This window comes from Callithrix jacchus, chromosome 5 (genome assembly GCF_049354715.1).
Source record: "Callithrix jacchus isolate 240 chromosome 5, calJac240_pri, whole genome shotgun sequence".
Classification (NCBI taxonomy): domain Eukaryota; kingdom Metazoa; phylum Chordata; class Mammalia; order Primates; family Cebidae; genus Callithrix; species Callithrix jacchus.
Window position 1 is genome coordinate 67,173,353 of NC_133506.1, and position 12,450 is coordinate 67,185,802.

The 12,450-nt window shown below is 48.8% G+C and overlaps 2 protein-coding genes across 3 annotated transcripts in view; both read right to left on the reverse strand.

Annotated features, from left to right (window-relative positions):
• The window catches only part of TRPV1 (transient receptor potential cation channel subfamily V member 1), a 68,722-nt gene extending 56,615 nt beyond the window's left edge, over nt 1-12,107 (reverse strand). The window contains exons 1-2 of the mRNA XM_054255632.2: nt 11,905-12,107; nt 4,032-4,173 (exon numbers count right to left, since the gene is read on the reverse strand). The gene's annotated coding sequence lies outside the window, so the exon portion shown is untranslated. The remainder of the gene's footprint in view (nt 1-4,031; nt 4,174-11,904) is intronic.
• Nucleotides 1-12,107, reverse strand: part of SHPK (sedoheptulokinase) — a 30,144-nt gene extending 18,037 nt beyond the window's left edge. For both annotated transcript variants that reach the window (XR_008481445.2, XM_002747835.6), the window contains exons 1-2: nt 11,905-12,107; nt 4,032-4,173 (exon numbers count right to left, since the gene is read on the reverse strand). Coding sequence is in view for 1 of the 2 variants with exons in the window: in XM_002747835.6 (XP_002747881.2) it covers nt 4,032-4,173; nt 11,905-12,072 (310 nt within the window). In the remaining variant the exon portion in view is untranslated. The remainder of the gene's footprint in view (nt 1-4,031; nt 4,174-11,904) is intronic.
• Nucleotides 12,108-12,450: the final 343 nt, after the last annotated feature.

Below are 12,450 nucleotides of genomic sequence, written 5' to 3' on the forward strand. Positions count from 1 at the left end.
CAGATCCCAGATCTAGGGGCCAAAGCCATTTTATTTTCCTATAAATTTCCTCACTGACAACGAAAGAAGCTGGGCATGACAGTGCTAGCCTGCAGTCCTAGCTACTTAGGAGGCTGAGGTGGGAGGATCAACTGAGCCCAGGAGTTCCAGTCCAGCCTAGGCAACAGTGGCTCACGCCTGTAATCCCAGCACTTTGGGAGGCTGAGGTGGGTGGATCACAAGGTCAAGAGATTGAGACCATCCTAGTCAACATGGTGAAACCCCGTCTCTACTAAAAATACAAAAAATTAGCTGGGCATAGTGGCGTGTGCCTGTTACCCCAGCTACTCAGGAGGCTGAGGCAGGAGAATTGCCTGAACCCAGGAGGCGGAGGTTGCCATGAGCCGAGATTGCGCCATTGCACTCCAGCCTGGGCAACAAGAGTGAAACTCCGTCTAAAAAAAAAAAAAAAAAAAAAAAAAAGGGAGGCCAGGCACGGTGGCTCAGTAATCCCAACACTTTAGGAGTCGGAGGGGGCAGTTCGAGACCAGCCTGGCCAACATGGTGAAACCCCATCTCTACTAAAATTATCCCAAAAATTTAGCTAGACATGGTGGTGGGCACCTGTAATCCCAGCTACTCGGGAGGTTTAGACAGGAGAATCGCTTGCATCTGGGAGGCAAAGGGTGCAGTGGGCCCAGATTGCGCCATCGCACTCCAGCCTGGGCGACAAGAGCGAGACTCCATCTCAAAATACAAAACAAAAGAAAAGAAGCAGTTTTCCACTCCCTTTGCCAACTCTTGACATGCCTGAACATTTTGATTTCTTGCATGCAGCGGGTGGAAAATGACACCTCGCGGTTTCCATCAGTACAGCTCTTGTCACTAACGATGCTAGACAGCTTTCCAGATGCCATCAGCCATTTGTGTTTCATCTTCTAGGAATAATGCTTGTGCCCTTCGCCCACTTTTCCACCGGGCTGTTTGTGCTCTCTTAGTTGCTGGTTCTTCGCGCGTGCTGACCTGTCCTTTGCCCACTATTGACTACCAGATACTTTCTCCCTGTCTGCTGCTTGCCTTTTAGCTTTCTTTTAGATCCTGGTTTCTCTGCTGCTTTTTCTGAGCCTGAAAATGGAGTTTGGAAACCAGTGTAACCACAGGCCTTTCAGACGACACTCGTCATTCTCTCTCCCCGCCGCCAGCACACTCCCGGTGCCCCCTCTTAAGCACTTAGCTCTGCTCACGTTCCTCCTGCCCGTCTGTGTTGACCGTGTTTTGGAAGGTAGAGGCTTCATTCCTTCATTTCTATCTCTCCCCTGGGGCTTCGCAAAGGGCTTTATATGTTGTAGGTACAGAAACCAAACTGAATTAAGGCTGCCATTAAAATCAGCAAGGCTGGATCCCAAATGCAATTTCACTTGACTCCACTAAACAGGTATGGCCCTCACCAAGCTGCGGCTTTCCTTTTTCCCAGAAGCAGAAAACAAACCCAGAAGGCATGTGGGCTGGCTCAATAAAATATTCAGCAGCTCTTTCCAACAATGCGGCTGATGGTTTGTGTGGCTGTCAGAGTGCCCAGGAGACGAGCAGAAAGGAAGGCACATGACAGGGCCGCAATCATTAGCTCTCTGCTGTCCTCTTTGGGAAGGGTTTTAGTATTAAAAGGACATTTATTCTCGTTAATGTAAAATTAAGGAGTTTTAAAAGCTTTTACAACCTAGACTCCCTCTGAGAGGTTAGCGCGGACACCCTAATCGCCTTCTGCTCCCCATACTGCTTGGAGCCAAGCAGCTCCCATGGCTGCAGCTGGCCTGACAACAGTCGGACGCGAGGGAGGAAGGGGAGGACGGAGGAAGGGGAGGAGAGAGAGCCTGCATCAGGTTCTATGATTACTCAGCCCCATCCTGGGAACAATTAAAGGGTACATCACTAGATGCCAGGCCCACTGACAGGGAAGTCACCCACACTTCAGGGCACTCTAAATTGCTAACTCTCCAAGTAGAAAGGGATGAATCCAGTGTTCATAACTACATCCCCTACAAAGTAGCCATCCATCTTCTGCTTAAAATGTTGATCTACAGTAAAATGTTGATTTTGTTGAAGCTGAATGATGGGTATGTGTTGGTTCATAGCACTATTCTCCCTATTTCTGTATGTCTAAATTAAATCTTTTATAATTTCTTTCTTTTTTGGGGGGGGAAATGGAGTCTTGCTCTGTCACCCAGGCTGGAGTACAGTGGCACCATCTCAACTCATTGCAACCTCCGCCTCCCAGGTTCAAGCGATTCTCCTACCTTAAGCCTCCCAAATAGCTGGGATTATAGGCACATACCACCACACCCAGCTAATTTTTGTAGTTTTAGTAGACAAGGGGTTTCACCATGTTGGCCAGGATGGTCTTGAATTCCTGACCTCAGGTGATGCACCCACTTTGGCCTCCCAAAGTGCTGGGATTACAGGTGTGAGCCACTGCACCTGGCCAATATAATTTCTTTTAGTTTGTTTTTTTTCTGACACAGGGTCTTGCTCTGTAGCCCAGGCTGCAATGAGGTGGAGCAATCAAACTCACTGCAGCCTCAACCTCCAGGGCTCCAATGATCCTCTCACCTCAGCCTCCCAAGTAGCTGGGACTACAAACATGTGTGGCACACTCCACTTATTTTTGCATCTTTTGTAGAGACAGGGTCTCACTATGTTGCCCAGGCTAGTTTTGAACTCCTGGCATCAAGCAATCTTCCTCCTGCCTTGGCCTCCCAAAGTGTTGGGACTTACGGGCGTGAGCCACCATACCCAGCCTTAAAAAGTTATTTTAGTGCCTGCTGTAACAGGGAGCTCCCAGCTTCCTACAGGAGCGTCATCCTTCCCCGGACACTCTGCTGGGAAGTTTCTCACTGAGCCACTGTGTCTCCAGCAGCTCTGGTTCTCCACCAACAACGCCCCCTCACCTGGCCTTCGAAAGCTCCTTGGACAGACTTGAATTCAAAAGCAGAGTTAACTTGCTGAAACGTGACCCTAATATGTTAGAATAAGCATATTATTCTAACCTCTCTGAACATCAACCTCTCATCTGCACAATGGTGACAACAGTGTGACCTGTGTCAACAGGTTGTTGGGAATATCTGATGAGATCATGAGCTGATGTCCTCAGCCAGGACCAGGCATGTGAAGTGCTCACTGTTGTTTTACTGGCTTAGTTCTCCTCCTCAAGGCCAAATAGAACACATTACCCACCTCTGTACTGTGGCCAACTTCATAAGATGACCAACTAGAAATGCTTAGCAACTGAGCCCATGAAAAGGATACTCTGGGCGTCACGGTGGCCCACGCCTGTAACCCCAGGACTTGGGGAGGCTGAGGTGGGTGGATAATTTGAGGTCAGGAGTTCAAGACCAGTCTAGTGACCAACATGGTGAAACCCTGTCTCCACTAAAAATACAAAAATTAACCAGGCATGGTGGCAGGCACCTGTAATCCCAGCTACTCTGGAGGCTGAGGCAGGAGAATCGCTTGAACTCGTGAAGTGGAGGTTTCAGTAAGCTGAGATCGCACCACTGCACTCCAGCCTGGGCAACAAGAGCGAAACTCCATCTCAAAAAAAAAAAAAAAAGATATGCCACGGAATTTTCAAAATCAAAAATATGTAAATGACAACCAATGTGCCCCAATTCAAAAGAGTGCCCTCTGTGCCTCAGCATCTCCTGCAGCTACAGCTAATCTCTTGGTTGTCTGCACTAATGTTCTGAGATACAAATAAAGAGAAAGTGATGGAAAAGGCACTCGGCTGAATCCTACAGAGAATCCGGGAGACACTCTGCTCCATCTGCCTGTTCGTGGATGACGCGCTGATGATGTGAGAGTGGGCAGTTCCCGTTCACCTCACATTTGTACAACATTCACCGATGCAGGAGGCAGCCCAGGTTCGTCCATTCCCAGAGAGAGGGCCCTGTTCCCACGGCAGAATAACCCGACCCTTCATGGAAAGCCCTGCGCTGCCCTGCTCCGGTTCTGGGAATGATTGCCACCAGCCTGAGTGCACCCAGAGCCCGGCATACCTTGGCCTGTTTTCCAAAACACGACTCCATGCATCTGGCCTGACACCCCGATGCCCACGACGCTCCGCAGCAGCTGCCAGGGAAAGGCAGCAAGGCACTCATTTAAGGCTTGGAGGATTCTACTCACATCCTGTTCCCGCACCTGGAAGCAGAAGAGAACACGCTGGGCAGGGGCAGACACATGGGCAGCAGGAGGGGCACAGCCTCCGAGGATGTCCTGGAGCAGTAATGTCAGGGGCAGCACCCACGCCCTGACACTTGACAGCCGAGGTGCTGCTGCAGGGGAGTTGCAGCAAACTGCCTGGGCCTGCCCTCCGCTAGGGTAGGACTGAGCTGACAACAGCATTCTCTGTGCTATAAACAGGAGAAATAGGGCCAGGCGAGGTGGCTCACACCTGTAATCCCAGCACTTTGGGAGGCCGAGGCAGGTGGATCACCTGAGGTCGGGAGTTCAAGACCAGCCTGGCCAACATGAAGAAACCTCGTCTCTACTAAAAATACAAAAAATTAGCCAGGTATGGTGGCGCACACCTTTAAACCTAACTACTCAGAATGCTGAGGCAGGAGAATCACTTGAACCCGGGAGGCGGAGGTTGGAGTGAGCTGAGATTGTGCCACTGCACTCCAGTCCAGGCGACAGAGCGAAACTCCAACTCAAAAATACATATTTCTGTTCATTTATTTATTTTACATATAATTATCATTTTACATCTTTATTTTATATATAATTATTTTATATTATGTTTATTTTATATATATACATAATATTTTATATATACATATAAAATAGAAGAAATAAAGGAAGAGTCTTTCCCCAGGCACAGGGAGCGGTCAGACCAGTGAACACGGCAGGAAGGAAGCTGGCAGGAGAGTGGGGACAAGAGAGGCCTATGGGTCTCTAGGTAGAACCCTTGTGCTTTCCCCCGTCTGGTCAGGCCCTGGATTGTGAAACCAAAACCCACAGAGGGAAGCAGGTTAAGGGCAAAGCCGCAGGAACACGTGCAGGTGGCGTCAAAGGGGACGGGCTGTGTGAAGGGGTGGTAGGAGATAGGGCTAAGAGGGAGGGGAAGCTGGGGCCTAATGATGGGGGCCTCTGGGCAAAGGGCTCTTCCAAAGGTAACGGGGCACCCCTGGGTCTTTCTGATGGCAGAGATCATCATCAGAGCTGCTTTTCAGAGGACTGACTGGGCAATTCTATAAGCTACATTAGACTGATGGAGGAGACCAATTCCCAGGGATGGAAAAGAGATTGAAGAGAGTCAGGACCATCTCTTCCTGATTAGCATTTTCTTCTGACTTCCTCCCTCCTTGAAAACTTCTCTAGGCAGAATAATCTTGAACAACCATGTATGAGAGATAAGCAGAATTTAAACAGAAACAATAAGAGATAAGCAGAATTTAGTCAAGTATCATGTTCATATCTCTAAGAGTTAAGTGGTCCTTGAGACAGAATATGAAAAGAATGCAGGGTCAGGCAGGTGCAGTGGCTCATGCCTATAATCCCACCACTTAGGAAGGTCAAGGCAGGAGGATCACTTGAGGCCAGGAGTTCAAGACCCAGCCTGAACAAAATAGTGAGACGTCATCCCTACAAAAAATTTTAAAAATTAGTTAGCTGTGGTGGCACATGTGCCTATGGTCACAGCTACACAGGAGGCTGAGGCAGGAGGATCACCTAAACCCAGGAGGTTGAGGTTGCAGGGAGCCCATTCTCTGCCACTGCCCTCCAGCCTAGGCAACAGAGTGAGACCCTGTCTCAAAAAAAAAAGAAGAAAGAATGCAGAATTTGGACAAGTTCAAAGGTCTTCAGGGTTAGACTGGCAGGGAGGAGGGTGTAATGGGTAGCTTAGAGTTAAGGAAATATCAAATGCACTCAAGCAGTCTGTCCAAATGGGTGGGAGTTACAGACAAATTCAAAAGCTGACAGTGGTATCACAAAAAAACCTAAGAAACCTGGACACTGAGAGTCCCTCTTCCTTTAAATGATTAAGCCCTCTCTGACACTATAAATAGGACCCAAGGTCCCACCACATCCTAGTAGATGCCTCTAGTCAGCAAGAAATATCAATACAATAAGAAGGCCACTGCAAAATAATCACTTGGGAAAACAACCCGAATGACAATATCATTTTCTTGGTGACTAAATTTCAAAGTGGAATGATCGAGAATTAAATATATCCATGTTTAAAAGAATCACACTTATGCTATTAATATTTTTGTTTAAAGAATCTTGGGGTACTGAGCATTTTAAGTAAATTTAGCTGGCCTAGATTACCTCTATAACTGATTTAAAATGTGAAATTGAGTAACTGTTCTAGATTTGAGATTATATGTTCAAAGCTTACATTTATAAAAAGGATTTGGAACATATAAGAGCATTTAGGGTACATATATATATATATATATATATATATATATATATATATATATATTTTTTTTTTTTTTTTTTGAGTTTCACTCTTGTTGCCCAGGCTGGAGTGCAATGGTGTTATCTCGGCTCACTGTAACTTCCACCTCCCCATTTCAACAATTCTCCTGCCTCAGCCTCCTGAGTAGCTGGGATTACAGGCATGCACCACCACACCCAGCTAATTTTTGTATTTTTAGTAGAGACAGGTTTCACCATGTTGGCCAGGCAGGTCTCAAACTCCTGACCTCAGGTATCCATCTGCCTCGGCCTCTCAAAGTCCTGGGATTACAGGCGTCAGCCACCACGCCCAGCCAATAGGTATGTATTTACTTGATTTATAAGAATTACTTAATTATTCTGAAAACAAAAAGAAACAAAAAAAAACCACATTAAATGTATAACTGCAGTTTAAAACATTTAAGGCATTTAATTTACTAAAATGGGATTAAGTATTATCTTTTTTTTTTTTTCCCGTAGAGATGGGGGTCTCACTAAGTTGCCCAGGCTGGTCTCAAACTCCTGGCCTCAAGCGATCCCCCCACTTCAACCTCCCAAAATACTGGGATTACAGGCATGAGCCACCATGCCCAGCCTTTCAAAGGCCATCAAAAACAATAGTTAATGGAGCACTTATCTAATGGATTTAAAAATAATAATAGTTAAAATGTTAGACTAAATGGAATAAGTTCTATAAGCTAAATTTGCAATTTTAGGTAAAAGGGGTCAGGCACTGTGGCTCACGCCTGTAATCCCAGCACTCTGGGAGGTCGAGGTGGGTGGATCACTTGAAGTAAGGATGTCAAGACCAGCCTGGTCAATGTGGTGAAACTCCGTCTCTACTAAAAATCCAAAAATTAGTCAGGTATGGTGGCACACACCTGTAGTCCCAGCTACTTGGGAGGCCGAGGCAGGGGAATCGCTTGAACCCAGGAGGTGGAAGCTGCAGTGAGCCGAGATCACACTACTGCACTCCAGCCTGGGTGACAGAGCAAAACACTCTCTCAAAAAAACAATTTTTTTAAGGTAGGAACGAGGATTCTGAATTTCCCATAAGTGAAACACATATTATGATTTTTTCCAAAGTAAATTACTTCTGCACACAAAAATCACCTCAAGGTGTCAGAGGTGTTTGAACCAGAGCGACTCCATCATGAACAGGGGCTGGGTAAAATTAGGCTGAGACCTGCTGGGTTACACCACCTATTTCCCTCTGTGACTTAGACAGTCAAGCATTCTGAGTCACAGAAGGAAACAGGTCAGCACAAGACACATAAAGGCCTTGCTGATGAAATGGGTTGTGGTAAAGAAGCCACCCAAAACTCACCAAAACCAAGATGGCGACAAGAATGACTGCTGGTCACTGTCACCGCTACACTCACACCAGCAACGTGACAGCCTACAAATGCCAGGCAAACGTCAGGAAGTTACCCTAGAAGGTCTACAGAGGGGAGGCATGAATTTCCACCCCTTGTTTAGCATATCATCAAGAAACAACCATTAAAATGTGCAACCAGTGGTCCTCAGGGCTGCTCTGCTCAGGCAGCATTCTTTAAATCTTTACTTTAATAAACTTGCTTTCACTTTACCAACTCCTCCCCCGGAATTCATGGGCGAGATCCAAGAACCCTCTCTTGGGGTCTGGATTGGGATCCCTTTCAGGTAACAAAATTGCAAAATAAACTTCTACTTAACGATTAGAAGAGGCCTGGTATGGTGGCTCATACCTGTAATCCCAGCACTTTGGGAGGCTGAGGCAGGCCAATAAGCTGAGGTCAGGAGTTTAAGACCAGCCTGGCCAACATGAAGAAACCTCGTTTCTACTAAAAATACAAAAATTAGCAAGGCACGGTGGTGCACGCCTGTTAATTCCAGCTACTCAGGAGGCTGAGGCAGGAGAACTGCTTGAACCAGGGAGGTGAAGGTTGCAGTTAGCCAAGATCATGCCACTGCACTCTAGCCTGGGGGACAGAGCAAGACTCCACCTTAAAAAAAAAAACGAGAAGAATCCACTGAAAGTTCAGAAGAGAACAAGAGGAAGAGAGTTGTGACCCAGCTCTCAAGAAATGTCAGCTCTTTGAGGAACTAGCAAAGTTAAGTTTGAAAAGGCATCCAAAGGTGGAGTTCTCAGACCTCTCACTTCCCTGTAGGGAGGCTGCCTTCCCCTCCTGGGAAAACCTCTCATTTGCCCCTGTTAGCTGGTTGGCCTTGGTCGGGGCAGCTCTTGGCTCCTAACACGCAGGAAGAAGGGAAGAGAAAGAAGGAAGAGAGGAGGGGTAGGATGGGCAAGGAGTGCAAAGGAAGCACAGCCTTTTCCTAGGGAGCCGCCCCAGAGCCCGACAAGGATTCTACATGAAACAGAGACCACAGCCAAGAGGAAGTGAAAGACTGAGGCAGAGGAGCCAGGTGGCTATGCAGGATCCCCAGAAGGAGGAAAGAAGAGCAGGGTGGGGACATGGGGGTATGGGCGAAGAAGAAAGGTTCTGGGAAGAAACATTTGTTTAGACCTGCACTGTCCAATACTGAAAACTTAAGCCACACGTGGCTAGTCTGAACTGAGACGTAAATGTGAAACACACACACCAGATTGCAATTTAATATGACGAAAAATATACACTATCTCATTTAATCCTTTTTTTTTTTGAGACAGAGTCTTGTTCTGTTGCCCAGACTGGAGTGCAATGGCATGGTCTTGGCTCACTGCAATCTTGCCTCCCAGATTCAACTGATTCTCCTGCCTCAGCCTCCTAAGTAGCTGGGATTACAGGCCCACACCACCGCACCCAGCTAATTTTTGCATTTTTAGTAGAGATGGGGTTTTGCCATGTTGGCCAGGCTGGTCTCGAACTCCTGACCTCAAGTGATCCGCCTACCTCGGTCTCTCCCAAAGTGCTGGGATTACAGGCGAGAGCCACCCACTCAGCCTTTTTTTTTTTTTGGAGACAGAGTGTCACTCTGTTGCCCTGGCTGGAGTGCAGCAGCATGATCTCAGCTCACCACAACCTCTGCCCCCTGAGTTCAAACAATTCTCCCACCTCACTCTCCTGAGTAGCTGAAATTACAGATGTGTGTCAACATACCTGGCTAATTTTTATATTTTTAGTACATATGGGGTTTTGCCATGTTAGCCAGGCTGTTCTCAAACTCCCAGCCTCAAGTGATCCACCTGCCTCAGTCTCCCAAAGTGCTGGGATTACAGGCGTGAGCCACCGCACCCTGCCACAGGTGTTACCATACATCACTGGTTCCCACTCCAGGTGGTTTTATCACCTAGGGAACATCTGACAACATGGAGACATTGGTTTTCACATCTGGGGAAGAGGGGCAAGTGTGGCCAGCATCTAGTGTGGCCAAGGATGCTGCTAAACATTCTGCAGTGCCCAGGACACTTCTCACCACAAGAGAAACTACACAGCCCAGAAAGTCAGCAGCACTAAGGTTGAGAAACCCTGTTATCCTGCTGCAGACGAAATCACAGCAGTGCTGTTCGTCCCAGAGCACAATTCCTACGTGGGGTGAGGGTGGGGTAATGACTGGCCTCTGCTAAGCACTTACTTAGGCAAGTGTGGCGAAGAAGGTGAGCTGGTAAGCACAGAACAGCCTGCTGAAAGCTGGGGGTGGGGAGTGGGCAGGACTGCAGAAAAGTCCTTTTCAAGAAGTGGCCATGCTGGGAAGGGTGGCTACATCTGTAATTCCAGCACTTTGGGAAGCTAAGGTGGGCGGGTCACTTGGGGTCAGGAGTTCAAGACCAGCCTGGCCAACTTGGTGAAACCCCATCTCTACTAAAAACACAAAAAAATCGCCAAGCGTGGTGGTGCACACCTGCAGTCCCAGCTACTCTGGAGGCTGAGGCACGAGAATCACTTGAACCCAGGAGGCAGAGGCTGCAGTGAGCAGAGATTGCACCACTGCACTCCAGCCTAGGTGACAGATCGAGACCCTGTCTCAAAAAAAAAAAAAAAAAAGTTGCCCTATTTTAAGAGAAAGGGGCATTGCCTGAGCCTACTCTCCCCAGTCCCAGCTCTCCTGCTCACCCCGCCAGGGTCAGAGCCAACTTTGCCACCAATTCATAGTCCTTTAAGTGAGACTCCTTCTAGTATGCCCTGATGCCCCAACCAAACTCATTTTGAAAGCTTCTATGTAAATACAAAGTGCTCCTAAATCCATAGCCTCAGAAATGCTTCTAAGCCTAATGGGCTCTGAACCCTAAACAACTGTGTCCAGGTATGTGGCAAGAGCTTGGCAAAAACAAAGCTCGGTTGGGCGAGGTGGCTCATGCCTATAATCCAGCACTTTGGGAGGCTGGGGTGGGCGGATCACTTGAGATCAGGAGTTCGAGGCCAGCCTGGCCAACATGGTGAAACCCTGTCTCTGCTAAAAATACAAAACTTGGCCAGGCATGGTGACGCATGTCTGTAATCCCAGCTACTTAGGAGGCTGAGGCAGGAGAATCGCTTGAACTCAGGGGGTTGCACTGAGCTGAGATCTCGCCACTGCACTCCAGCCTGGGCAACAAAGGGAGACTCGGTCTCAAAAAAGAAAAAAAAAAAGTCTTGGGAGTCTTGCCTCAGAAAACCAAGGTTTGTAGTTGAAAGGGGCCTTAGGGGCTGCCTATTTTAAATCAGAGAACAAGCTGAGGCCCAGAAAAAAGTCATATGAGGTTACACAGAAAGTCCCTTGATATTAATTTCTGTTGTCAATTAACTGATCACAGTTCAGTTTTCCTTTTTAAGGAATTAACGGAGTTCAGCAATGAAGAGTAACATCTTTTCACCTACAGCTCCCAACAGAGCCCACAATCCTGAAATCGTCCATTTATCTACCTTGTAGGTTTCACAAGCTAGTAGCTGTAGTGTATAATTATCAACCTCACCCTTTTAAAAAAAGTTTTAAGACATTTTAAAAAATGTCTATCTGCTCTTAAGGTGTCTTTCCTGCAACATGTCTCGGCCTTTGAGGCTGGCGGACTTTGGCTGACCAAGGGCTTCTTAGTCCTTCATTCTGCTTCTGTGAAATGAGCCTGATTCTGCATCTGATTTCCGGAAGAAAACATAGACTCTGCCCTGGGCAACACACTGAATCCTGAACTTGAGGTCACAGGGCAGGTGTGAGGAGCAGAGGGCACAGAGAGTGAGAGGGAGGCCTGTGTCATTCCACACACAGGAGGGCAGTTCCTCCGAGGTCAGGGGACAGGAGAGCACAGGGATCCAGCGCCAAGCCCAAGTGTCCGGAGAAGGCCGGGGCGGGGGGCGATCGGTTCCAGCAGGTGGGAAGGATTCCGGGAGGAGACTTCAGGGATCATGAACAAAGCGGCTGCAGGCAGAGGGACAGGGGCCCCTGGAGAAGCTGGGGACAGGCTGGAATGGAAACTTCTTGGGAGGGAAGGGCTGTCAGGGAGGCCTCCTGGGTAGGAAGAGGCGTTCAGGAGGCTCCCGGAGGCGGCGCGGCCTCGGGGCGCTACCTCACCTGGGGCCCGGCCACCACGCTCTCGGCCGCCGCCTCTGCCCGCGCAGCGCGGGCGCAGCTCGCCAGCACTTCGAACCCGGATGGATCGTCGGGCGCGGCCCCCAGCAGAGCTGCCTTCACAGAGGTGGTGCCCAAGTCAATGCCGAGGGTGATCCCGCGCGCAGCCATGGTCGCCCCAACCCGCGCAGCTCCAGTCTGCAGCTAGCCGTCCCCCAACCCGGTCCGCGCTTTTCACCCGGGAGGGCGGGGAAGGGACGGGGATTCGCCCGCCAAACTTTCAGTCACACCTAACTTGGCGGTTTCTCGTCTTCCCATTGGTCGGAGGAGGCGGGCTTCCACGCACCCCTCTAGGCGAGCTCTGCTATAGGCGGAGAGGAGGCGGAAGGCGGGACTTAAAGGAGGCCCCGCCCCTCAGGGCTCAGGATTCCGCGCCTTGGAGCGCGGTTTGACCCCCTCTCCCTAAAGGAGCCGAGAGGCGCTGGCGGCTCCAAGAGCCTCTGTGTGCGTCCCTGGCAGCGGCCTCATCCTTCCTCACTCCCGAGCCCC